At 42.2% G+C, this 27,057-nt stretch overlaps 1 protein-coding gene across 4 annotated transcripts in view; it reads right to left on the bottom strand.

Moving 5' to 3' along the window:
* Positions 1-2,252: 2,252 nt before the first annotated feature.
* The window catches only part of PALD1 (phosphatase domain containing paladin 1), a 315,649-nt gene continuing 290,844 nt past the window's right edge, over positions 2,253-27,057 (bottom strand). For all 4 annotated transcript variants that reach the window (XM_040362326.1, XM_040362325.1, XM_040362327.1 and 1 more), the window contains one exon: positions 2,253-4,023. In XM_040362326.1, the coding sequence (XP_040218260.1) occupies positions 3,874-4,023 (150 nt within the window). In that variant the 3' untranslated portion in view covers positions 2,253-3,873. The remainder of the gene's footprint in view (positions 4,024-27,057) is intronic.

Here is a 27,057-nt window from a genome sequence, read left to right as displayed (position 1 = left end):
TTGTGGGCTACGTTCTTGAGCAGGGTTGACACCTGCTGATTCTCATACTCCTTAGTCTCTGCAGCAATTGCTTTAGGCAGCTTGCCAAACTAGCTTCCCTGGCTCCACATGACCAACATTTGCCTTTTGGGCGCGGAGTTCTTGCATCATCTTATGTACCCAAAAGGTGGCCCTTACCTGATATTGTGATGGTAGGATCATGTTGGCGGGAGAACAGAAAGGTGAAAAGAAGTCTACATGTCTTCCCTGATGAAAAGCGCTGCGCAAACTGTTGCCACTATATAAATCCTGTATAATAATAATACATGGCAACAGAGAGGATAAGATAGAGAAAAATAGCGAACAAAGAGAAAGAGAAAAAACGCATACATAGAGAGGCACCTTATGAGAGACTGCGCCGTCCTCCTATCCAGGAGGTCGCCGTCAGTTGTGAGAAGTCTTTTCCCTTATCCAAGATGTCCGCCGCATCCTCGCAGCACATCGCACACCTTGTTGATGCGTTTTAGCAACCTAAGATGTTGGACTGTGCCTGGGAGAGGCTGAATCAAGACGGACACTGACGTAGTCGGCAGGTAAGAGCTTATCCTAAGTGTAACGTCTGTAGGTGTTGATCTTTGAGGGCAAAAAGGGGCAAGGTTGCTCTCAGTCAGACTTTATAGCTTTAACCAATTCAATACCAGGCACTTATACACCTCCCTGCCCAAGCCAATTTTCAGCACTGTCGCACTTTCAATGACAATAGCACGGTCATGCTTATACACTGTACCTGAACAATTTTTTTTTATCATTTTGCTCCACAAATAGAGCTTTCTTTTGGTGGTATTTGATCACCTCTGCAATTTTTTATTTTTGCGCAACAAATGAAAACGAAAATTTAGAAAGGAAAAAAGTTTTTGTTTCTGTTACGTTTTTTTTTGTATACAAGAATGTTTTCTTCTTCAATGATGGGCACTTATGGGTGGCACAGACATGCACTGATAGGTGGCATTGCTGGGCACCACTGATTTAATGTGTTTCATAATGGTGCCAGTCAGTGCCCATGTGTGGGCACTGATTGGCACACATTGGGCATATATGGATGGCCATGGGGGATTTACATGGCCTTCCACATGTTATGGACTTCCCTGGTGGTCCTGGGCGGGCATCCGAGGGGGGTTGCACTGATAAACAATCAGTTCAGGCCCCCCCTGTCAGAAGAGTCGCCGATTGGCTCTCCTCTACTCGCATCTGTTTACGTCGTGATCAGCCGTGATTGAACACGGCTGATCACGTGGTAAAGAGCCCCCATCGGTGTAGCGGTTTGTCAGACTGTTATCCTGCTGGACGTCTGAGTTCATTGAGGGACACAGCACCCACCCCTCTTTGGTTGTTGTTTGTACTGTTTTACTAATGGCTAAAGGGGGGGTTTATACCAGCTAGGACTGCCCATAAGCGGTGCCTAGTGTCCTACTCCTGTAGGTGGCGCTATAACCCTTATGGTCAAGAATGAGAAGAAACGGTGTCCATCAACAAACTCAGAGAAACTGATGGATCCATGATCCTTTATTTGCACTAACATCCTAATTTTCAGGACAAACTTTTGGGGTGTGTCTCCTTATTCAAGATTCAAGCAGTACACAAGTACCTGTATGTTGTCAATCAGAAACTGGACACATCCAGTCCTGTCAATTGCCTTCTGGATTGACAGCACCTCCTTTGTTTACCAACTGTGTACAGAACTGCTTCTAATGCCTCGTACACACGGTCAGACTTTTGACCATGCAAAAGTCCACCGGAAGTCCGACGGAAAGATAGAAAACAGGTTCTCTATCTAAGGTCCGTCGGACTTACGACCAAAAAAGTCAGATGGAGGCTACACACGGCCGGACTTTCCGAGAAAAAAGCCTGTCTGACTTTTTTCCTCGGAAAGTCCGACCGTGTGTACGAGGCATTAGATGAAAAATTCTGCACTAAGATACAAATTACGTTTTAGAAATAAAATTTTGGTGATACTCCCCAAGTGTTAATCACTTTAGAAGTGATGCATACACTGCAACCTATCTCATTAGAACAGTGAAAGTGTACCAAATTATCAAACGAAACAAAGTGGAACAAACAGCTTTTTCTTCTAGCGGGAACAGGTAGGAAAGTGACACAAAATGTGTGAAAATCCTTGAAATTAACAGTGATTGTCCAGAGAAGATTGTTGTTTTCTCAACAAAAGTAGAGTTACTCTAAGTTGAACACACATTACACATGGGGCAAAGCAGAGGTTCATATAGGGAAAAACAGTTTTCGTTTATTACAAAAATTGAAGTCCAACCACTTTGAAACATTTAACAATATTAAAAAACAACAAATATTATAACTATGCAAAAAAACATGGTGTTAAGATGTTTTTATCACATGATCGCAGATAATTGACTGTAAAAAGCTACCCAACAGTTACAGTGCCATGCATCAAGTTTACTGGTCTGGTAATACCTCAGTGAGATAAAATACAGTAAAATAAAAACATTGGAAACAGCAGTTTTCCTGGGGAGCAGCACACATCCCTTTATCTTCTAACACCGCTTTGTATATGCTGTGTAAGTACATGACAAAATATAACTGTGCAGTGCCAAGTAATTACTGTGAAAAAGCCTGATAATAACAAGTGTCTGGGTTGCTTTATGGAAACCAATCGAATTCACCCTCTCACTCTGCAAAAATAATAATTTGATTGGTTGTTCTGAGTAAGACCGACAGTTTTTATTTTGAACACTTGATAAATAAGGTTCTCTATATCATCCTTTTCAAACATTCTATATAGTAAATAGGACATTTCTGTTTACTTTCTTCTAGAAATTAATAATCCGCTTCACAATGTAGACAATATACAGTATATTTTATTATTGCAACTATTTTATAAAAGAAGAAATGAGCGTGAAATATTATTTTACCAGACCAATATAATTATACGTTCATATTTTTAAAACATATGTACAGTATAGAAGAAAATGTTCATTTAAAACACAACCTACCAAAAATAAGTAAAAAAATATATATTGGGAGCCTCTAGGGCTTTGTTATGTCTACAGTTAGGCCTTTTTCACACTGACGTGGTGCAGTTTGATCGTACCGTGGGTGTAGCGCAGTATACCCACATGTTTGGTGTGTGTTAGTTGTGCTATCCTATAGCGTTCCACTATTCAGAAACGACACCAAACCCGCGGGTACCCTAAGCTACATCTGCAGGGCAGTCAAACCACACCAAATAACAGTGAAAGGGGCCTTATGCTAATTTTTTTATTTTTTTGCTTTTAACGTTTACATCTTTGTGTAAATTATATCTTTCATGTCAACAAAACTATATTTGTACATATTTCTGATTAACAGGATATTTTATAAACTTACTTGTCATAACAGCATTTGTGCCTTAAATATTTAGTACACATTTGCTGAGTATTATTTGCATGGGAAAGTACACTGCAGTTATTTTTTTTACCACTAACAAAATAAAAGGGATAGACGATGACTCCTAAGCAGTTATATTCTCTGTGAAGATAAAACAAAGAGCATAGCCCTTCCATTTATTTCAAACCGTCAGCATGATAACTGTTAAAATACAAGACTGAATCTACTAATGCATGGCAACAAATGGCACAGAAAAAGTATGTATGCATTTGGTGGTTAATCTTTCACTATTGGAGTGCATCATTCGGCCAGTGCCTATTATTACCGTCTCTTCCAATAACTAGCACATTTCCATGCCCATTTCTGGCAAATATATTGTGATCACAGTAATCCCAGAAAACAGTGGCTTTATTTTCTGATGCCTTTGTTTGGTGGTTTCTTGTGGACTGGAAGCAATCGTTATCCTTGAAAGACAGAAAAAGAGTAGGTTTCGTAGCCTTAAATAAATTCTCCACGGAAGGGAAGAGAGTTTATGTTTTGCTGTTGCCATCGATAGCGCAGCCTGCACAAAGGCTGCTCTTCCACATTCTCAAATTCAGTGAAGCCCAGCTGATTGAGCACCTCATAAATACCAGCTTTGAATGCCACCTGCCAGAAAATAAAATGAAAAATGCTTACTTAAATGTAAAATAATTGTGCAATTAGCTCATGTTATGAAACTAGAGCAAGTTAAAAACAAAAGTAATGTTAGTGCCAATATTATTTTTTAGTGGGAGCATTTTTGAAGTTCAAGTTATCTGTGACACAAATTAACATACTTTTCACTGTAAGGGCGAGAAATTCTATTGTCCTTAAAGAGTTAAGGAAAAGCAGACATTGAACAACTAGGTTCAGCATTGTGAAATTGATACATGTACATTTTTTGTTGTATTTCTTTATATAACTGCAGTACCAAGATTAAGTGTACCCCTAATTGTTTTTATTTTCCATATACATTTCTCGGATATGACATGTATGATATGAAAGTGCAGAAATTTTTATCATATCAATTAAACAATTGTTGCTCTTAAATAATTGTATAAAACTTGTACAAAATAGCCATATCGAAAAAGCCACATCATGGGACAAACAGCATCATCATATCCATGCATCCATCCACGATAGGTTTTTAGGTAAAAAGAATGGCCGAGGTCGTAGAACCATCTTGTCATGATGGAGCACCAGGAACAGTTCTGTACAGGAAAGGGCACTCAATTGCAAAACTCTACAAGTCGGCGTAATGACAACTAGAAAAATAACCTGAGTAAGAGGGACTAAATATACCAGATGGGTTCAAATACATAAACTTCCAAAATGAGGTCCCAAGGAGTCCTGACCGGTGGAACAATACACTTGACACCTTGCACAAAAGACACGCACCAAGGAATGTGAAGCAATCAGTCTCTAGAAAAGAACTACCAAGGCCGAACGTCGACCCTTGATCCCTTGACCCAGATAAACTGCAGCTTTGGAGAAAAAATAGGATGCTACCCACGACATTCTTGTCACACCAATCAAAATAAGATTTCATGTTCTGTGCCAAATCTTGAGGTCACCTTCTGAATTCCTAAACCAGACACTCCTTTCTCAAGACCCTGGCTTCAGCAGCCATACTGTTAAAGTCAGCAACTGTAAATGAGGATGGACTGAACCTTGCGACAGAAGGTCTGGTCAATAGAGAAGGATCTACGGGTCATCCACCAATGTTCACAATGATGAATCCTAGGTCAGGTCAAGGGCAAGGGCAATCAGAATCACCAGAATTCCTTTGACTCAAATCCTGTGAAGCAGACATGGTAAGAGCAATAACTGTGAAAGAAAAAAATTGGAGGGGATTAGCCCCACGATATCACCAGAGCATCCACCACAAACATTTGAGTATTTCTGGCCCTGGAGACAAACTTGACTAGGCTTTGTATTGAACCTGGATGGCAGACGATCTACATGTGGGGCTTTCCCCACTGGTGGCAAAGTTCCTGGTGAAGAGACCCCTCTCCCAGAGACAGTTGTTAATGGGTGAGAAATTCCATATGCCAATTTTTCACATATGGAATATGGACGGGGACAATGCAGGAACATAGTGCTCTGCCCAAGACAGGATAAGATCCACTTTCTCCTGAGCAGCTCGACTTCTGGTGCCTTCTTTATGACTTATGTATGCCACCCCCATAGCGCTGTGTGACTGAACAGCAGGCCATTTAGCTGCCTCGACTAATGCAGCAAGGCAGATTGTCCTCAAGTCCTCATTTGAGAACTGTGAAATGGTTTCAGTAGAAAAACAGCAAAACCTTTGTCCTCTGAAGCTTAAATGATCACTCCTTGAGAAAAAAAGATGAGCAAAACCTTGCATAAAAGCAATTCTGTTTTATGAATTTCAAGACACCTTTGAGAGCAAAAAGCACAAAGGGGGAAAGCTCTGAAATTTCAGCTTGTAGCTGCAAGCCACTATATTGCAATCTCCCCCTGCTAAAACCTCTGCAATGTCCCCCAGTGAAAGGAATGTTTTTTTGAACTAGAAGCAGGAACTACCCCAGGACACTCACCAGTCCATGCCACAGGACTCACCGGGGGGTCTAATCTTTACTCATCACAGTAGGCTCTGTCACTAGGGGCCTTTGAGGACTTGACTCCGCAGCTGGGGATCACTGCCCTGTGCCTGTATATAGCATTGTACCGGTCTGCAAGGCAATATATTTACACAGGGTCCAGTACACCAGCAACCTTGCCTACGCTGCCACAGGAGAGCATTGAAAAGCTAAATGGAATTGATCAGGAAAAAGACTGTCTTCTAATTCCAGATGGAATTGTTGAGAAGCTAGCTATTCTTTTGTGGATAGACATGGCCATCACCTAAGACACTAGCAAAAGAAATGGAAGCATTGTTCAACATGGAGGGGATTTCCTGACTTTTTTTGTCCCATCACCTGAAGATGTCAGCATAACCCTATCATCATGGATATGAATATGCTCTGTGTCTCGTGATGTATGATAAAAAGTGATTGTAATAAAACACAGGTAAAAATAAAAACATTAAAGTGGATGTAAACCCAATTTATTTTTATTTTTTTATGTCACAATGTAGAGTATAAGATTTCCTATCATCTGTGCCCAGTCTTGCCACACAGAGATAATCCAGCTCTGAGCAATCCTCTTTTATTGTTCAGTGAAAATGAACAGACTTCCAGATAAAATCCTGTCTAAATAAAAAGTCTGTTCCTCTCTCCTTTCTTTGAGTGACAGGTTATTTACATATCTAGCTTGGACATGTTTATCATATGTTATGTTTATCATAATATACAATGAACTGTGAATCACCTCATATTACCAGGATGTGTTATGTGGGGGAGGGGTGGATTTCTCACTTTTTATACTGTGGATCACCTCATATTATGATAAACATAACATAACATATGATAAACATGTCCAAGCTAGATATGTAAATAACCTGTCACTCAAAGAAAGAAGAGAGGAAAGGACTTTTTATTTAGACAGGGTTTTATCTGGAAGTATGTTCATTTTCACTGAACAATAAACGAGGATTGCTCAGAGCTGGATTAACTCTGTGTGGCAAGACTGGGCACAGATGATAGGAAATCTTATACTCTACATTGTGACATCAAAAAAAAATTGGGTTTACATCCACTTTAATTAGATCATAGACTTGACAATTTCTAATAAGGTTTTGCTCAAAAAACTCTTAATTCAAAATGAAAAAAATTGATTACATGTGAATCAACTTTTCTTTAAACCCGATTGGTCATTTTTGATCAGAATGATAATTTGTTGATTAAAGCGGATCTCCACTCTAAAGTGGAGTCCCGCTGATCGGCACCCTCCCCCCCTCCGGTGTCACATTTGACACCTTTCAGGGGGGAGGGGGGTGCAGATACCTGTCTACAGACAGGTATCTGCACCCACTTCCGGCCCTACGATACGGGCAAAGGACGGGTTTTTCTCCGCTTCCCGTCCGTCCCCCGTTGTATGCTGGGAACACTCGACTCCCAGCACACAGCGGGAGCCAATCGGCGGGCGCAGCGCGACTCGCGCATGCGCCGTAGGGAACCGGGCAGTGAAGCCGGAGCGCTTCACTTCCTGGTTCCCTCATCGTGGATGGAGGGGGGAGCAGCAGGGTGACGAGCGATCGGCTCGTCATCTGCTGCGATCACCGCTGGACTCCAGGACAGGTAAGTGTCCTTATATTAAAAGTCAGCAGCTGCAGTATTTGTAGCTGCTTGCTTTTAATATAGTTTTTTAGTGGCACATCCGCTTTAAGTCTACTGTTTACTGCAATTGATTTCTGAAAGGTTAAACTCTGACATTAAAACAATTTATTGCACAAACTGTGTTTAGATGTATGAGTAGCATACGATGCACGCTATCAGTTCTCATTTGCATTCTGTGGGCATCTAAAGAACAAACCAAAGTTGTGGAGATGGAAGCCACAGTTTTTTCAAAGCAAGACCATCAACTGCTGCAGAAAAAGGGATCTTAGTTGTTCTGCAATAGACTGGAGTCTGCATGTTAGCAGTCAGCACATTCATCCTCTGTATGATGAATATGATGCCCTGTTCTAGTTCCTAAGAGAGTAACAATTGGCATCTATAATCTTCTTCAGTCTAGTAATACGTTTCAGTGTAGGTTTGGGGAGGCACCGGGAAAAGAGGGTGTGGAGCTCTGACTGGTTTAATGAAAGATTTTGACAGCTAGCCAAGGAGCAATATATTCTCTTCATTCATTATGGCTTGATCTCCTTGTAGCACTTTATTTGTTTCTAAAACTATAATATCTAATATTTCCTTGTCAACCCCATTGGCTTTTATGCATGTAACTTTTCTAAATGTAATGTGCATTTCGAGTTAACCACTTAAGTCCCAGATAGTTTTATCATTATAGAGCTGTTATTACTTACAAGTTTTTTTTTTAGCTTCTGTTACCTATTCTATCTTTTATATTGTACATCTAATTGATATAGATTTCATTTGGTAGCAGATCTAGATGAATACATTTTCTAGGTTCAGATAATAAAGGAAGGGGTTAAAAACATAAAAAAAAAAAAAAAAAAATTCTTGTAACCCTTTCCCCAATTAGGCAGCCGTAGTTTTTAACCCCCGAACTGCAAAAACAAAATTTTCAGACTAAATTGTTGATGGAGAAATATATTTTTTTAAACGTAATTTAATAGAATGGTAAACTCAGAGGCTGATGAACGAAACAAAACTTGCACTGTGGGTGGCTCTGCCAGCACACCCTCCCACTCAAAATCATTCAATTGAAAAATCAACGAATCAGTGCCTACATCCAATCAGATGCCGGCACCGTACTGGTATTTTCATAATACAATAGCTACAGCTCGAGTTTTTTTTTACATGTACTGCAGCAGGATGGCCCACAGTGGGAGCCAATCAGTGGGTCCGGCAGACCCAATGCTTGCCAACACCAGACAATGGTTCCAGAGAGAGGTAAACAAGGCAGATTGCTGTTCTGTCAGAAGGAAAGATGGAGATCTCGTGTTTCCCCCTGTCAAAGCATCCCCCAAACAGTTAGCAAGCACTCTCAGGGAACACATTTAACCCTTTGGTCGCCCCTGGTGTTAACCCCTTTCCTGCCAGTGTCAGTACAGTGAAAGTGCATTTTTGTTGTACCAATTACTGCATTAGTGTCACTGGTCTCCAAAAAGTGTCACTTAGTGTCCGATTTGTCTGCCACAATGTCGCAGTCCTGCTTAAAAAAAAAAAACGCCGATTGCTGCCATTACTAGTAAAAAAAAAAAAAAAAAAATCCATAAATATATGCCATAGTTTGGTTTGTGCAAAAGTTTTATAGTGTCTACAATCAATATACGCTTATCGGGATTTTTTTTCCCAAAACATGTAGCAGAATACATATTGGCCTAAATTGATAAAGAAATTAGACTTTTTTTTTTGAAAAAAAATATTAAGTAGGTTTTACAGCAGAAAGTAAGAAAAAGTATTTTTTTAATTGTCGGTCTTTTGTTTATAATGCAAAAAATAAAAAGCGCAGTGGTAATCAAATACCACCAAAAGAAAGCTATATTTGTGGGGAAAAAAAAAGTACATCAATTTTGTTTGGGTACAGCATCGCACAATCGTGCAATTGTCAGTTAAAGTAACACAGTGCTGTATCGCAAAAAATAGCTGGTCAGGGGGGGGTAAACCTGGAGCTGAAAGAGTTCATTTCATTCAGCATGTGTTTATGGCCAGCTTTTGTGCCTTAGCCAGAAATGTAAACATTGAGAATATTTTAGCCATGTTCCGTGGGTGACAGAAAAGGCCCACAGATATGGCATTTGCATTGAACATTTTTTTTTTCAAATCGGCACAGTGCATTTTAATCTACTTGGGGCCTCTTGTCTGCATATGCCAATATATGTAAAAGTCAAACTTAGCCTGCTACCTGTGCTGTCAAATGTTGCTCTGCTGCTGAGGAATCATTCATGTTTGCTAGGAAACTGACACTTCCAGGAATGCAGATCTCCTGTGTTCCCTCCCCCTCCAAACTTCATGTTACTACTGTGCCCTTATGTTGTACCAGTAAGAGCTGTGGAGGCACACACAGGAGATCAACACTCCCAAAAGTGTCCGTTTCCCAGCACACTTGAAGGGCTTTACTGATGGCTTTATAGCTTTTCATAGTATATATGAATAATTTTGAAGTGTGTTGCAGCATTGTTCATTGAGAATGGCACTTCAACACACAAGAACAGTAGCTGGCAACTCACTAGTGCTGCAATGAACCATGACATGCCGGCAGTGTGCTGCATTACAAAAACAAATACATTATTGCCCTACTACTATTTCTCCAAGACTATATATTTCTATTTATTGATCCCTCACCCCACTTTCACTGTTGGGACCTGCTGACAGCTAAAGTGCCAGTCTGCAAGCAAAAGTCAAAGAATCTTCACCCCAAAATCCATACCAGACCCTTATTAGAGCACACAGCCTGGCAGGTCAGAAAAGGGGGTGGGGACGAGCTAGCACCCCTCTCCTGAACCATACTAGACCGCATTCGCTCAACATGGGGGAAAAAAGCACCTTGTCCCCATGTTGATGAAGATAAGGGCCTCTTCATGACAACCCTGGCGGTTGGTTGTCGAGGTCTGCGAGCGGGGGGCTTATTGGAATCTGGGAGCCCGCTTTAAGAAGGGAGCCCGAGATCCCAGCCCCCCACCTTATGTGAATGAGTAGGGGTACCCCTACCCATTCACTTAAAAAAAACGTCAAAAATAAAACACACTACACAGGTCTTTCAAGTAATTTATTAAGCAGTTCTGTCGTCTCTTCCGACTTCTCTACCCTCCAACTCTTTTCCGCTCTCTCTCCGGTTCTTCTCCCTCTGTCCACTGTCTTCTCCCTCTGTTCTTCTTCCGATGTTGACTCAACAATCTCTCCTGCTCTAATGCCGGGTGCGCAACTACATATATTGGCATGGGGCGGGGTCACTGGGTGACATCACCTGGAGGTCCCGCCCTGTATGACATCACCACCCATCATACCCCGGGCAGTGACGTCACAATTCCTCCCTTGATCCGATCCCGGCAATCTAGGATGCAAGCGCCCACGGCACCACTCGTGACCCGGCGCGCGTGCCCGGCAGCCGCGATGTCCGCCGGGCACCCTTGATTGCCGGTGATCACGGCAGGAGTGTGGATCTGTGTGTGTAAATACACAGATCCACCTCCTGTCAGAGGTGAGGAGACCGATGCTGTGTTCCCAGTACAGAGGAACACACATCGGTCTCCTCCCCTTGTGAGTCCCCTCCCCCAACAGTTAGAACACACTTTAGGGAACGTGTTAACCCCTTCCCTGCCAGTCAAATTTACACAGTAATCAGTGCAGTTTTATAGCACTAATCGCTGTATAAATGTAAATGGTCCCAAAAACGTGTCAAAAGTGTCTGATGTGTCCACCGCGATGTCACGGTCACAATAAAAATAGCAGATCGCCGCCATTACTAATAAAAAAAATAAAAATGCCATAAATCTATCACCTATTTTGTAGACGCTATAACTTTTGCGCAAACCAATCAATATACAATTATTGCGATTTTTTTACCAAAAATATGTAGAAGAATATGTATCGGTCTAAACTGAGGAAAAAAGGTGTTTTTTTAAAAAAAAACATTGTGATATTTATTAAATAAAAAGGTAAAAAATAGTGTTTTTTAAAAAAATTGTCGCTCTTCTTTTGTTTATAGCGCAAAAAATAAAATCCACAGAGTTGATCAAATACCAAACGAAAGCTCTATTTGTGGGGGGGGGAAAAAAACAAAGATTTAATTTGGGTACAGTGTTGCATTACCGCAAAATTGTCATTCAAAGTGCAACAGCGCTGAAAACTAAAAATTGGTCTGGGCAAGAAGGGGGTTAAAATGCCCTGTATGGAAGGGGTTAAAGATGGCCAACATTTTAAATACCATAATAACCTTTACAAGCACAATATTAGCATCATAACATTTGTAAACAAGGGAAGAACAACAATCATCTTTTCCTTCAAAACTGTAAAAATATGTTTTTCTGTTTTTACTCATCTTCAACCTTCAAAATACATGGAATGCTAGCTGAAATACAAAAAAAAAAAAACTGTTCTGTTCCATAAAGGGTAAACGATCACTTGCCTTTAACCACTTGACACCCGCACGCCGTCATATGACGTCCAAAACGGGGACCTGTTATCCTGGGTGGACGTCATATGACGTGATGGGCTTTGCGGGGGGATATCTCAATGATGCCTGCACCCGGAGGCATCATTGAGATATCATTTTTTAGCGGCGGCGATCCTGCGCACCGTAAGAACGATCACAGCGGCGGTTCCGCCGCTAGATCGTTCTTACAGGCGGCGGGAGGGGACATCCCCCCCCTCCCGCCGCCATCCGGTGCTTCTCCGGGCTCTCCCGTCCCATCGGGGGCCCGGAGAGATGATCGCCGTCCGCCGGATGTTTGCCATAGAGAAGACTGGTGACCATCTGGTCACCAGTCATCTCTATGACCGTCGGAGGCCCGGGCGCGATGTGACGACGTCACGCCCGGGTCCCCGTAAGTAAACAAACCGCAATTGCGGCTAGTTTGAATGAGATCTGTGAATTTTTTTTCACGATCTCATTCTTTCCAGCCTGCAGGAGAGATGTGGGGTCTTATTGACCCCGCATCTCTCCTTAAAGAGGACCTGTCACACACATTCCTATTACAAGGGATGTTTACATTCCTTTAATAGGAATAAAAGCGATTGAAAAAAAAAAAAGTGTAAAAAAAAAGTGTAAAAAATAAAGAAATAAGTAAAATAAAAAAGAAAAAATAATAATAAAAAAATTAAAATGCCCCTGTCCCTGGTAGCTCGCGCTCAGAAGCGTACGCACACGCAAGTCCCGCCCACGTATGTAAACGTCGTTCAAACCACACATGTGAGGTGTCGCCGCGTGCGTTAGAGCGTGTGCAACAATTCTAGCACTAGACCTCCTCTGTAACTCTAAACTGGCAACCTGTAAAAAAATTTAAGTGTCGCCTATGGAGATTTTTAAGTAACGAAGTTTGGCGCCATTCCATGAGTGTACGCAATTTTAAAGCGTGACATGTTAGGTATCTAGTTACTTGGTGTAACATCATCTTTCATATTTTACCAAAAAATTGGGCTAACGTTACTGTTTTGTTATTTTTTAATTTATGAAACCATTTTTTTTACAAAAAAAAGCCGTTTGAAAAATTATTGCGCAAATACGGTGCAAGATAAAAAGTTGCAATGACCGCCATTTTATTCCCTAGGGTGTCTGCTAAAAAAACATATATAATGTTTGGGGGTTCTGAGTAATTTTCTAGCAAAAGAATGAGGATTTGTACATGTAGGAAAGAAGTGCCAGAATAGGCCCGGGAAGGAGGTGGGTTTTAAAGCCCGGTATTGAAGTGGTTAAAAACAATTTCAGCCTGAATTTATAAACCTTCACGTGGATATTTTTTTTTTTAGCAAACATGGGTCCATGCAAGTCGTATTTGACAAGCAAAAATTGGCTCTTACTTTCTATCATATGGTCAGAATCTTCTGATTTCTGAAGGGTTTGTTAGATTTTGCTCCATTTGTTTTCTTTGGCACACCGCTGAAAATGTTACAATGTTTCCTTGTTGTCAGTGAAAGTGCTGAACTTTATTAAGTAGGCGAGACTGATAGGAGTTCAGTGAAAAGACCTCCTTTCATGAAAAACTACAGCTCCAGCAGACACGCATTCTAAGGCTCCGCTTCGCACAAAGAATAACGAATTGAGAAAAGGCGCAGTCTGTAGGGAGCAGGTACATAAACAAGGGGAAAACATGCTAATGAAATATTTGAAAAAGGTTATTTGTGAAGCAAAGTAGTTTTTGTAAAAAATAAAGCAGTGCACAATATATAGGGGGCTTTTGTTTAATGTTTGCAGATTAATTCTTCATTCTAGAACTTGAGCAGCTCAAAGTTATTCTATCATGACAATAAATTATTGATTTGTCAGAGCTATGCACATAGAAATAAGGAGTATCAATTCGGATGGAGTATCTCATCAATTAAATATTTGGGTCTTAATATCACTCCCAGGATCGAAAATCTGTATCAAGCAAATTATCCCCCAATGTAACGTAAATTAGAGACTGATCTCAGGAACTGGGAGTCACACAAGATAACGTGGATCGGCAGAATTAATTCTGTTAAGATGACCCTTCTTCCTAGACTCTTATATCTGTTTCGATCACTCCCTATCCCGATTAGAAGAGATCATCTGAAATCTTTTCTAACTAACGAAATGTAATAAAAAAGGGCCTCGTCTATCAAACCGTAATTTATTTAATCTCCCTAAACAAGGTGGTTTGGGTGTTCCGAACATTTTATGGTACTATCAAGCAGCCAGACTAGCGCAACTTTTGGATATATACTTTAAATCGGAGCAACCAGATTGGATAACGATTGAGAGTCAAGCAGCTCTTACATTCTCTTTAGAATATTTACCATATATCAGTTTGTAATTTGGATAGAAAACTGGCTAAAAGACAGAATTCAGAGTGTAGTGGTTAATGAATGATTCTTACTCTGAATGGTCCAAGGTTATCAGTGGTGTACCCCAAGGTTCAGTGCTGGGACCCTTTTTTTTATATCTTTATAAAATGATATTGGGTCTGAGATCAAAAGTAACATTTCTGTCTTTGCAGATGACACCAAGCTATGCAGTGGAATAACGTCCTTGCAGGATGTCTCCAATTTACAAGCCGACCTCAATGCTGTATCTAATTGGGCGACTATGTGGCAGATGAGGTTTAATGTTGATAAATGTAAAGTTATGCACTTGGGGGCTAAGAATATGCATGCATCATACATACTAGTGGGGATCTGTAGTGGAGAAGGATCTGGGGGTTTTGGTAGATCATAAGCTCAATAATGGCATGCAATGCCAAGCTGTGGTTTCCAAAGCGAGCAAAGTCCTTTCTTGTATTAAGAGAGGTATGGACTCCAGAGAGAGATGTATAATTTTGCCCCTGTACAAATCATTAGTAAGACCTCATCTGGAATATGCAGTTCAGTTTTGGGCCCCAGTTCTCAAAAAGGATATTGGAGAACTGGAGAAAGTGCAGAGAAGGTCAACCAAACTGATAAGAGGAATGGAGGAGCTCAGCTATGAGGAAAGATTAGAAGAACTAAATGTATTCACTCTTGAGAAGAGGAGAATTAGGGGGGGATATGATCAACACGTACAAATATATAAAGGGGTCCATAAAGTGAACTTGGTGTTGAGTTATTCACTTTATGGTCAACACTGAGGACAAGGGGGCACTCTTTACGTCTATAGGAAAAGAGATTTCATCTCCAAATACGGAAAGGTTTCTTCACAGTAAGAGCTGTGAAAATGTGGAACAGACTCTCTCCAGACGTGGTTCTGGCCAGCTCAGTAGATTGCTTTAAGAAAGGCCTGGATTTTTTTCTAAATGTACATAATATAACTGAGTACTAAGGCCCCTTTAAGACGAACGGCATTTTTACCCCAGCTAAAAGCATGTTTATGTTTTGCTGGAATTCAAGACTCCAGGCACAGATATCAGCTGCATTTGTACAGTGCTTTTAGCTGCGGTTGCGTTTAGCAGCGGCACGATATTGAACGGTAATCCGACTTGGATCCCTGCCAATACCAAGCACTGTGTCTAGTATGAATCTTGAGGGGGAACTCCACGCCAAATTTCAACTAAAAAACCGGCATGGGTTCCCCCTACAGGAGAATAGCAGGCCCTTGGGTCTGCTATGGATTTTAAGGAGACACCCCCTGCGCCGAAAAACCGGCGTGGGGGTCCCCCAAAATCCATACCAGACCGTATCCGAGCAGCAGCCCGGCCGGTCAGGAAAGGGGTGGGGCAGGGGGGCGCCCTGTGGCCCCCAAAGCACCCTGTCCCCATGTTGAGGAGGACAGGGCCTCTTCCCGACAACCCTGGCCGTTGGTTGTCGGGGTCTGCGGAAAGGGAGCTTATCGGAATCTGGGAGACCCCCTTTAATAAGGGGGCCCCCAGATGCCGGCCCCCCACCCTAGGTGAATGAGTATGGGGTACATCGTACCCCTACCCATTCACCTGGCGGAATAAAAAAATGTAAAAAAAAAAAAAAAAAACACATGACACAGCTCCGTGGGCCCCCCTCTCCTTTAGCTCTTTCACGAGGGGGGGCTGCTTCTTCGATGTCTTCTGGGGGGGGGGGGATGTGCCGCTCTTTGCCGCCGTCTGGTTCTCTTCCGCCGGGAGGGGGGGCTGCTTTTATAAAAGCACCCCCCCCCTTGCGGGCTTCCTCCGACGTGGTCGGCGGGGGTGACCGGGCTTCTGTCGCGGTCTCATTCACCTAGGGTGGGAGGCCGGCATTTGGGGGCCCCTTATTAAAGGGGGTCTCCCAGATTCCGATGAGCTCCCTTCCCGCAGCCCCCGACAACCAACGGCCAGGGTTGTCGGGAAGAGGCCCTGTCCTCATCAACATGGGGACAGGGTGCTTTGAGGTGGGGGGAAAGTCCACCCTTGCACTGCTGGGGGAAATTGCCACTTTTACTTCCATGTTCCAGCCAGCTGCACTGCTCTCCTCCTCCACCCAAAGCCTCAGCAACATTGTATACCATACAGGAACATTAACCCTGTATGGTACAATGAGGATGATGGAGTGCTACCACAGCCTGTCACAACTTTCACAGAAGCTGCAGGGGACCAGTACAGAGATTGAGGGAATCAGGAATAGTTTGGTACACACAGAGTGTATTTGTTCCAATTTACTATGTTTATTATGCTTCAGAGAAAGGAACTGAACAATTCACACTCAGTCCCTTTCTCTTTTTCAAAAGTGAGCCATCAGGAGTCTGTTTAGTCCCCTGATATTTAACCAAAGCCCCCCAACAAGACTGTTAAAAAATGTAAAAATCAATAAATTTGTAAAAAAAAAAAAAAAACTACTGACACCCTCCACTGTCCTACTGATACCATCCATCCTATTCGGGCGCTAGAGGGGGGGTTTAAACCCCCGCTAGCGGTCGAAGAAAGGGTTAAATGCGACTGTGTATCGCTGCTGCCGAAGCGCCCCCCCCCCCCGAAAAAATTTCAGCGGATGCCCATGAGTGCAGCCGCATGGAATTTATTTTTACACTTTATATAAATACACCCTCTACATCAGTGGTCATCAACCCTATCCTCAGGGCTCACTAAAAGGTCAGGTTTGCAAGATAACTGAAATACATCGAAGGTAATATCATTTGCTGCTCAGTGATTGCAGTATACAAGTCTGCATCTCCCCAAGGTAATACATAATACCTGGCCTGTTAGTGGGCCCTGAGGACATGGTTGATGACCACTGCTTCCCATGAAGTGCTTATGGTATTTTAAGAATGACCCATTTTCACATACAAATGTATTGTTTACATGATCTGAAATCTATCACATTCCAATTTTTTTTTTTTAACAAAGTTTATTTAGATTTCAAAACAAACAAAATAGAAGCAGTGGTACAATCTCATCAGCCATACACAAGTTATCAATAGAGATCAGATTAAAATCAATAACTACAGATCATAGTGCCATCCAAGTGAGCTGAAAAGTAATCTAGCGGCAGGATGCAGTGAAACAGGATCAGGAAGACAAAAAAAAGGGGAAAGAGTTGACTATCTTTGCGCATTGATGTATTCATATACATCATGTACAATCAATAGTTTTTTTATTTATTACCTAAAAAAGCATCATTATTACTGCATTCCGAAACCAATCCAGAGGCAGTCGCCACTCTCAAACCCAGGCCGCCCAGAGTTTATCAAACTGTTTTGGGCAGTTGCATCCCATATATGTCAACATGTATAGGGACAGTGCCACATCTACAAGTGTCTGTCACTGATGGACCGTCAGGGGGAGGGGCTTGTTCCACTGCTGCAAAATTGCCTTTCTAGCATAAAAGGCTGTATACAATACAAAATCGTTTTTTTAGTTTGGGGGGGGGGGGTGCAGGGGGCTCCAAGGCATCACTGAATTGGGTGACAGGAGATTCTTAGTTTGCCTATGGAGTTTATAGTCTCCACTACTCCACTCCAGAAGATCTGTAGCTGCGGACATGACCACACAACATGGAAAAAAAAGGATACCTCTGTGTGAGGCCTCGTACACATGACCGAGAACCTCGTCAGGAAAAACCCGTAGTTTTCCCTGATGAGATTCTTGGCAAGAAACTCTTGCCGCCCGAGTGTACTGACTTTCATTTCAAAAGAACTGCGGTTCTCTTGAAAGGAAAGAACGCGGTTACATCATCGCGTACGACGAGCATGCGCTCGTCACATTCGATGCCGTCGCCGCCATCTTGCTTCACCCTACCTATGCCGTGGAAGAAACTGCGCATGCGTCAAAGTAATTTCGAGCATGTGTGGGTTTCCACGGTGCCGGTAAGTATACGCACTCTCGGGTTTGTCGTCTGGAAACAGGCAAACGAGAATCTCGACGAGAAAAAAGAGAGCAGGTTCTTTTTTTTTTCTCGTCGAGATTCTGGCCAGATTTCCAGATGAGAAACCTGAATGCCTCGTACACACGAACGGGAATCTCGGCAAGAAGCCGTTTTCTTGCTGTTTTTTGCCGTGAAACCCGGTTGCGTCTACGAGGCTTGACATCTACTGAAGGCTGGTCTTTTATCAGGCTATATTCTACTCAACCGTTCTGGAGAGTAATATACCCGATGCAATTAAGTGAATTTATTTCTAGAAGAGATCATTAGGGGATGTACTGTTGGATACCCTCTTCCCAGTCATCATCAGCCAATGCAGGAATATCCTCCAGTGTGATGTCACATGGGAATTGGGCCTGGAACGTGTGTCATAACCACAAGTATCTAAATAGCATGCGGTTAGGGAGATCCTGTGCACGTTTTAGGTCAAAGCTAAGTAATCTACCATTAGACACCACGTCTCCCAAGGTTTTTATTCCACACTACAGGGTCAGACATAGATTAAAAATGAGGTAGTCGTGGGTCACCCCAAAGAGGGGTGTGTGGGGACCAAGTACCGGATATATCCACCTTAGCCTGGATAACACCCCACACCTTTAAAAAAGTACACATTAAAGCGGTAATACGGGGGTTAGACCTGGGTCCCCGGTTGATCAGATTGCGCAGATCAGCATAGGAGCCCAGCAACGCCGCCTCCGACGTGGCAGCAAGATTGTCTGGTTCCTCCGAGAGCCAGCAATGGACCGTAACCAGGACTGTGGCCCAATAATATTTAATAAAAAACAGGGCAAAACTTCCAAAAGAGGCAGGGAGCTGTAGTGTGTTTTTTTTCTTCTCTGGGAGTGCTACCGTTCCAGATAAATGAAGAAATTATACTATACAATTTGTTGAAAAAGGTAATCAGTATAGGAATTGGGGTTTGCCTAAAAAGATACAGAAATTTAGGGAGAATAGACATTTTAATCAGACTCTTCCGACTAGGGTAAGGGGGAAGCATCTTCCAAGCAGCTCATCTCCAAGACAGAGAAGCGACCACCACCCGACCATCGGAGTCAGGTTGAGAGTGGTGTATTGTGATAGGTCTCTGTGGATTATGACACCCAAATATTTAAATTTAGAAACTCTCTGCAACGGGGTGTTGGTTGGCACCTAGGCAGCCGTAGGGTGAAGTGTGAACAGGACAGATTTTGCCCAATTAATGCAGATGCCAGAATACCGACCAAAAGTATCAATAATGGACAAGGCTGCCCCCAGGGAATCGGTTTAATTTCTCAAATATAGAAGAGTATCATCGGCATATAGGGATATCTTTTCCTGTAAGGGACCTATAGTTATTCCACAGACTGTTACTGAGGACCAGAAAAGGATCACCATTGGCTCAATTGCCAACGTAAAAAGGGCTGGAGACAAGGGACAACCTTGTCTCATGCCTCTATGGAGGTGAAAGGGAGCGAAAAGAGTTGACCCAGTACACACTCTGGCCGACAATATCAAAAATGTCCACCACAGCCTGCAGGTCAGCCCCTCAGTGAAATACAACCTGGGCAGTCTCTCCCCCAAAGCAATAAAACAAAGATAGCCTAGAGCAGTGATGGCAAACCTTGGCACCCCAGATGTTTTGGAACTACATTTCCCATGATGCTCATGCACTCTGCAGTGTAGTCGAGCATCATGGGAAATGTAGTTCCAAAACATCTGGGGTGCCAAGGTTCGCCATCACTGGCCTAGAGGATCCCAGCTAGAACAGGGACATTTTATCAGATTGTCCAGCTACTTCAATTCTCACTATCCTCTGCGCGGGACTCCAGGGCCTTCATCTTGCCTTGCAATGTGTGTATGGATGCCTGTTGATCCCTAGCAGAATCCTCCGACTCACCCACTCGCCTCTCTGCCTCGCTCAACTGATCACAGAATTTATCCATGTCTCTCATCAGCCCAAAATCCGTTTGCAGGAGATGATTTTTTTCTGTCAGCATGGTTTTGCAGCTAGTAATAGCCTGCATGAGGGCTGTAAAGCGGTTTTCCTCCAGGGTAGCTGTATCTGTCGGGGCAGTCATTCTTCGCTATGTTGAGACAGCGTGCAGGGGTTTGCTTCTTGTGCTGCAGAGAGGCCTTAGAAGCCAAAGCATCTGGTTGCCCAGAACCAGTCTTCCCTTTTCTAATACTCTGAGGTCCCCCAGGAGAGAAATTGGGTGTCAGTAGTGGATAAATCCCGAATATTATGGATAAAAGAAGCAGGTATATGCAGAGCCCGGATCACACATGTCCGCTCAGGTCGCCAGCTTAACCACGCCCACATTCCACAGTTTTAGTCTCTACCCACGACGACAACTCCATTCCTTTTTACCTGCAGAGGAGAGTCCTATTTTACCTGACAGTGCACCCTGGTATGTCTGCCCACTAGTGTTTATTGAGATCAAAAAGGAATAAAACCTGGCTGAGAGAGCAACAAACTTTTTTTCCTTTTTCAGTTTTCACAGACAGTACACACATTACAGCTTAGACAACCAAACCTTAAAATAATTAATCTTATTTGTAGCCCAAAACCATGCACACAAAAGAAAATGGACCATAGGCATGACTCAGTGGTTGCCATAAGTACTGTATGAAAAATCCTGACAAGGGTTGAGAGAAGCATTCACCTACTGAGAAAGTCGCAGTATACTTGTAAGACAAGTGGCATCTACTTCTGCTTAGACCAGTCTGCTCTGATTAAATGGGGATGTCAGATGTGCCTTTCATCTCTTGCTGTCGAGATCAGCCACGTCACTATGAATTAGCAGGACTAGCTGAGATGGAGGGCCATGGGCTTTCCCACAACCCAAAATCAGCAAGTCTCCAACACAACTCAAGCAAAGTGTGAAGGAAAAGATATAACTCAAACTTGGTTGTGTCATAGAGAATGGTTTCATTTGTTTTCAATTTTTTAATTAATGTTTAATACAATAGGCATTATGTTCTCAAATACTACAGGTGTTTTAGTAGGGGTTTATAGTTTCATGCAAAGGAACATATAACTATTCAGATACACACACTATTTTACATGAAGAAGGAATAGGTTTTTTACAAACTAAAAATAAACAGCATAGATGAAACCCTTACTCTGTACAGTGTGACGCTAAATATTTAGGGCCCTTTCACATACATGCATTGTGATAATGTATGATAACATTTGCATTTTACAGTGTGTCACTGCATGTAATGCATGAGTGTATGTGCACTTCAGTGCCATTAATTCCAAATAGCAACCCAACACACATAGAGTAGTTTTTTTTTTGCACCTGCACAACAACACACAATGCACGGTGCTTTGTGGTGGGCTCGTTTTGCAAAAAAAAAAAGCAGGTGTGTTGGCAGCATATTCAAAATAACCCACCACAACAATGTGAATGTAAAGGGAATCTGTTGCAAACAAAGTACTTGCATGAGAAGTACCGTATATGGAGGTTGTTGTACTTCTTAGGCTGCTTACTAGTTCCAGGGCAATAAAGCTTAACAAAGTTAGGCATCTAATTTAGCTATTGTCACACATTCCTATGCTTTATCCTGCCTCAAGGCATGTAAGCATTTCAAGTTGATTTGTAACAGATTCCTTTTAAGTTATTATGCAGGGTTAGTGTGAATACACAGACCAAATCCAAAACTGAAGGTCCAGGGTTGAGTTGAATTATATGTGTGTTACTACCATGTTCTGATTCAATACAGCAGTGAAGTGGTTGCTAAAACTCTGCCACTAAAATTCACATAGAAAATGCTTCTCCTGGTGTCCATACCACCCTACTCTCTGCTGTAGTCAACAGAAAGCACTGACTGAAGAAGCTACAGAATACAACAGTTCTGAGAGTGTGATTCCTGGTTTCCTTTTTTCAGTCTGATGCCGCAGTATTAATATAGAAGCCAGCCTGAGGAAGCAAATAGTGCAGCGGGGGACCAGCCAGGTTTTACACAACACTTCATGCTGCTTGTAGAGCTGCAAGGCTGGATGTATTAAGCCCTACCATCAACTATGTCAGTTTGTGAAGGTGCACAGAGCCAACTCTCATGAAGTCAGCCTCTCTTGCATACATCTACTGAACCTTCCCACCAAGACAAATGAGGGCAAAAAATACAGTTTTGCAGAAAAACACAATGCAATAGGCACTACACAGGTTAGTGAACTTGACTGGCTGTCTTAAATGCATGTATTTACATCTGAATTAATTAGCATTATATTTTAAATGTAAACATTTGTTTGACAAAACCCCTACAGATATAATGGCTCCTTCCTAAAAATGAGAAATAACGGGAAACCGAACAGTTAATTTAGGACTAAAGAAGATCCTTGCCAAAAGCTGTTTTTTTTCTAATGAATTCCACATTCTACTGCTCACAAACAGCTGATCAAACTGTAAGGATGAACAGATTTGTCAACAAAAAGAAGGAGACCAAACACTCTGGTGTCCCATATGCAGACAACAATAGGAAACCTATTAAGCTCACAAATTCTCCTAGGAGAGTCACCATGAAGATGGAAGTTCCTGTTCTCCGATGAAGCAGCTGTACAAGAGACTGTGTGAGGCAGTAAAAAGAGAAGGCAAAGAACAGGATCTCAGCTCACAGATTGCATGGTATGTATTCATACTTTAGCTGTTTACATCTGACAGCAGCTGTCTGCAACTGTGAAAATACCAACGGTGACCAATGACAAAAGTAATGTAGACCCCCTGGAATTCACTTCTGTTAACTTATCCAAACTAAGAGGGGTCTCACATTGTTTCAGTTTGGGACTTGGAATACCAAAGTGACAGGGCATAAATCTCATCTCTTTCACATATTAATAGCACAGGTAAATGTGAAGGGGTCTTCAGTACCCCAATGTTTAACCCTTTTTTCATCTAAAGCTGCAATTGTGTGTTTGTTTTATTCAGCGCTCCTTATGGCAACACTGGTTTGTATGTGTTTTGATCCCATTCTGTTTCCATGCAAAGCCGTATATATAAAACATCTATTCACTCTAGGGAGTTATGGTTTAGCCCCTAGATATACAGTTGTGCTCATAAGTTTACATACCCTGGCAGAATTTATGATTTCTTAGCCATTTTTCAGAGAATATGAATGATAACACAAACACATTTCTTTCACTCATGGTTAGTGTTTGGCTGAAGCCATTTATTATCAAATCAACTGTGTTTACGCTTTTTAAATCATAATGGCAACAGAAACTACCCAAATGACCCTGATCAAAAGTTTACATACGCTGGTAATTTTGGCCTGATAACAAGCACACAAATTGACACAAAGGGGTTTAAATGGTTATTAAAGGTAACCATCCTCACCTGTGATCTGTTAACTTGTAATTAGTGCATGTGTATAAAAGGTCAATGTGTTTCTGGACTTCTAACAGATCCTTACATCCATCGCTGCACTGACGTTTCTGGATTCTGGTTCATGGGAAAGCAAAAGAATTGTCAAAGGATCTGTAGGAAAAGGTAGTTCAAACTCTAATCAAGAAGTGGAAAATGAGGGGTTCTGTTGAAACCAAACCATGGACAGGTAGACCAACTAAAATTTCAGCCACAACTGCCAGGAATTGTGGGATGCAAAGAAAAACCCACAAATAACTTTAGGTGGAATACAGGATTTTCTGAAAACATGTGGTGTGGCTGTTTCAAGATGCACAATAAGGAGGCACGGGCAAGTTGCCAGAAGAAAGCCATTACTGCACAAATGCCACAAAGTATCCTACTTAAAATCCGCCAAACGGCACAAAGACCAGCCTCAAACCTTCTGGCACAAAGTCATTTGGAGTGATGAGACCAAATTTTCGCTTTTTGGCCACAACCATGAATGCTACATTTGGAGAGGAGTCAACAAGGCCTATGATGAAATGTACGGAGGTGGATCGATAATGTTTTGGGGATGTTTGAGCCTCAAAAGGCACAGAAAATTTGGTCAAAATTGATGGCAAGATGAATGCAGTATGTTATCAAAAAATACTGGAGGAACATTTGCATTCATCAGTCAGGAAGCTGCGCATGGGACATACTTGGACATTCCAACACGACAATGATCCAAAACACAAGGCCAAGTTGACTTGTCATTGGCTACAGCAGAATAAAGTGAAGGTTCTGAAGTGGTCATCTCAGTCTCCTGACCTCAATATCATTGAGCCACTCAGGGGAGATCTCAAACGTGCAGTTCATGCAAGACAGTCCCAGAATTTACAGAAACTGGAGGCTTTTTGCCAAGTGGAATAGGCAGCTTTACCATCTGGGAATATAAAGAGTCTTATCCACAAATACCACAAATGACTTCAAGCTGTCATTGATGTTACAGGGGGCAATACACGGCAATAAGAACTGGGGTATGTAAACTTTTGATCAAGGTCATTTGGGTAGTTTCTGTTGCCATTATAATTTAAAAAGAGTAAACACAGCTGATTGAAAAAAAATGGCTTCAGCCAAACACTAACCACGAGTGAAAGAAAAGTTTGTGTGTCGTCATTCATATTCTCTGAAAAATGGGCAAAGCTTTGCCTCATTTACTAAGAATACCCAATCACAAGCTAGGGAAATGCTTGCACATGATTGGATGATGCAAGTCAGTAGAGCTTCCCCTCATTTACTAAGCTCTGGAGCAAATGGCCTTGCAAAGTGCATAGTAAATCAACTGTATTGTTTACTGTTGTCACTATCAGGAAACCTACCCTGAGAGGTGCCATGAGCCATAGCTGGAATGTATGCTTATAGACTAAAAGTTGCTGCAGGAAACGAGCAGCACCGAGATTAAAAAATGGATGAAAAATCAAAGCGAAAACATGTATGAGTTTATATCTACTTTGTCAGATCACTTCATCGTATATATCCAACACATGCAAGTAAGCCAATGCCGACTATACACGACTTAATTTCAGCCAAAATCTGTTTTATTTCTATGCATGTATGGCTAACCTAAGTGTAACTTGACTATAGGGGCCTGTTGTCACCTGCTTTGCTCTCTGAAGAGAGACCTATGTTCAGTCAGGAGTTTTTTTTTGCGTTGTGTGCAGTTGTGGGGTGGTTGCAGCACATCCCCATTCACTTGAATACGACATGCTTGGCAATACTTAGCGCAACAGGGGTATAATCCCTGCTGCTGCATGTGTACACCCCCAGCAAAAGGGGAGCTGTTGAGGTGCAATAAAAATGATTTACTGCCCCAATCACAAGTGTAAACAAAGCCTAAAAAGAAACCTATATGAAGAATATGAAGCCTGCCGCTGCTGACCTCCTGTGATTTCCACACTAGTCAGTACACTCATATACTTGAATCACAGACCCAGAATGCATCCAGACCACAAGTTCTGACTTCACTGTGACTTTCAATCCAAATACTTGTTTCAGGCTGGTGACTCGGCACTGATTCCAGAGACAGCAAGGCAACGCTTAGGGAAAATTGGAGGGTTGCCATTGCCAACTTTATTCAAAGTATGGTTACCTTTAACTGCTTTCTGCTCGGTCAATGCACAGATAAAGCCGGGTGGGACAAGCATTGTGCCGATTGGACACACCAGTGCGTCCTCACCCTTTGATGCTTGTGCCCCTCCTCAAGGCTGCACACAAATACCATCTGTGACACAGCAAATTAGAGATTGTGTGTATCGGGCTTCTGGGATTGGCCCTGGTACCATGTGATCGCTGTGACCAATCACAACAATCACATGAAAAATCATAAATACGTGTCATTCACGATGCCATTGCCTAATACCACCCCACAAATAGAGCTTTCGTTTGGTGGTATTTGATCACCTTACCTCAAAAGTTATAGCGCCTACAAAAAATATGTTATTGATTTATGGCATTTTTATTATTTAATTATTTTTAACAGTAATGGCGGTGATCTGCAATTTTTATTGTGACTGACATTGAGGCGGACAGATCGGACACTTTTGAAACTATAGTCTGACACCCCGATCAAGGTAAAGAGTCTCTCACAGAGACTCTTTACCACGTGATCAGCCGTGTCCAATCACAGCTGATCACAATGTAAATAGGAAAAGCTGGTAATGCCACCCTAGACCACCAGGGATGAGGAGGACACAAAAAATGGATGCCAATCAGTGCCCACAATGGGCATCACTGATTGGCAGGCATTGTTTGGCACCGATTGGCATCCATTAGTACAACACATATAATAGTGCCCATCTATGCCCATCCGTGCCGCCTATCAGTGCCCATCCATGCCGCCTATCTGTGCCGCCTATCCGTGCCCATCCGTGCCGCCTATCCAAGCCCATCCATGCCGCCTATTCGTGCCGCATATTAGTGCCCATCAATGCCACCACATCAGTGCCACCTCATCGGTGCCCATCAGTGCCGCCTTATCAGTGCCCGTCAGTGCAGTACCATCAGTGCCCATCAGTGAAGGAGAAAACGTACTTATTTACAATGTTTTATAACAAACAAAACATTTTTTTTTCTACATTTTCGGTCATTTAATTTTTTTTGCAGAAAATAAATATCCCAGAGGTGATCAAATACCACCAAAAGAAAGCTCTATTTGTGGGTACAAAATGATAAAAATTTAGTTTGGGTACAGTGTAGCACGACCGTGCAATTGTCATTCAAAGTGCAACAGCGCTGGAAGCTAAAAATTGGTGGGAAGGTGTATAAGTGTCCTGTATGGAAGTGGTTAAAGATGGTATTTAGTATTTGGG

Source organism: Rana temporaria, chromosome 8 (assembly GCF_905171775.1).
Source record: "Rana temporaria chromosome 8, aRanTem1.1, whole genome shotgun sequence".
Classification (NCBI taxonomy): Eukaryota; Metazoa; Chordata; class Amphibia; order Anura; family Ranidae; genus Rana; species Rana temporaria.
Note: the sequence above shows the minus strand (reverse complement) of the source record. Positions and strands in the feature narration are given on the sequence as shown.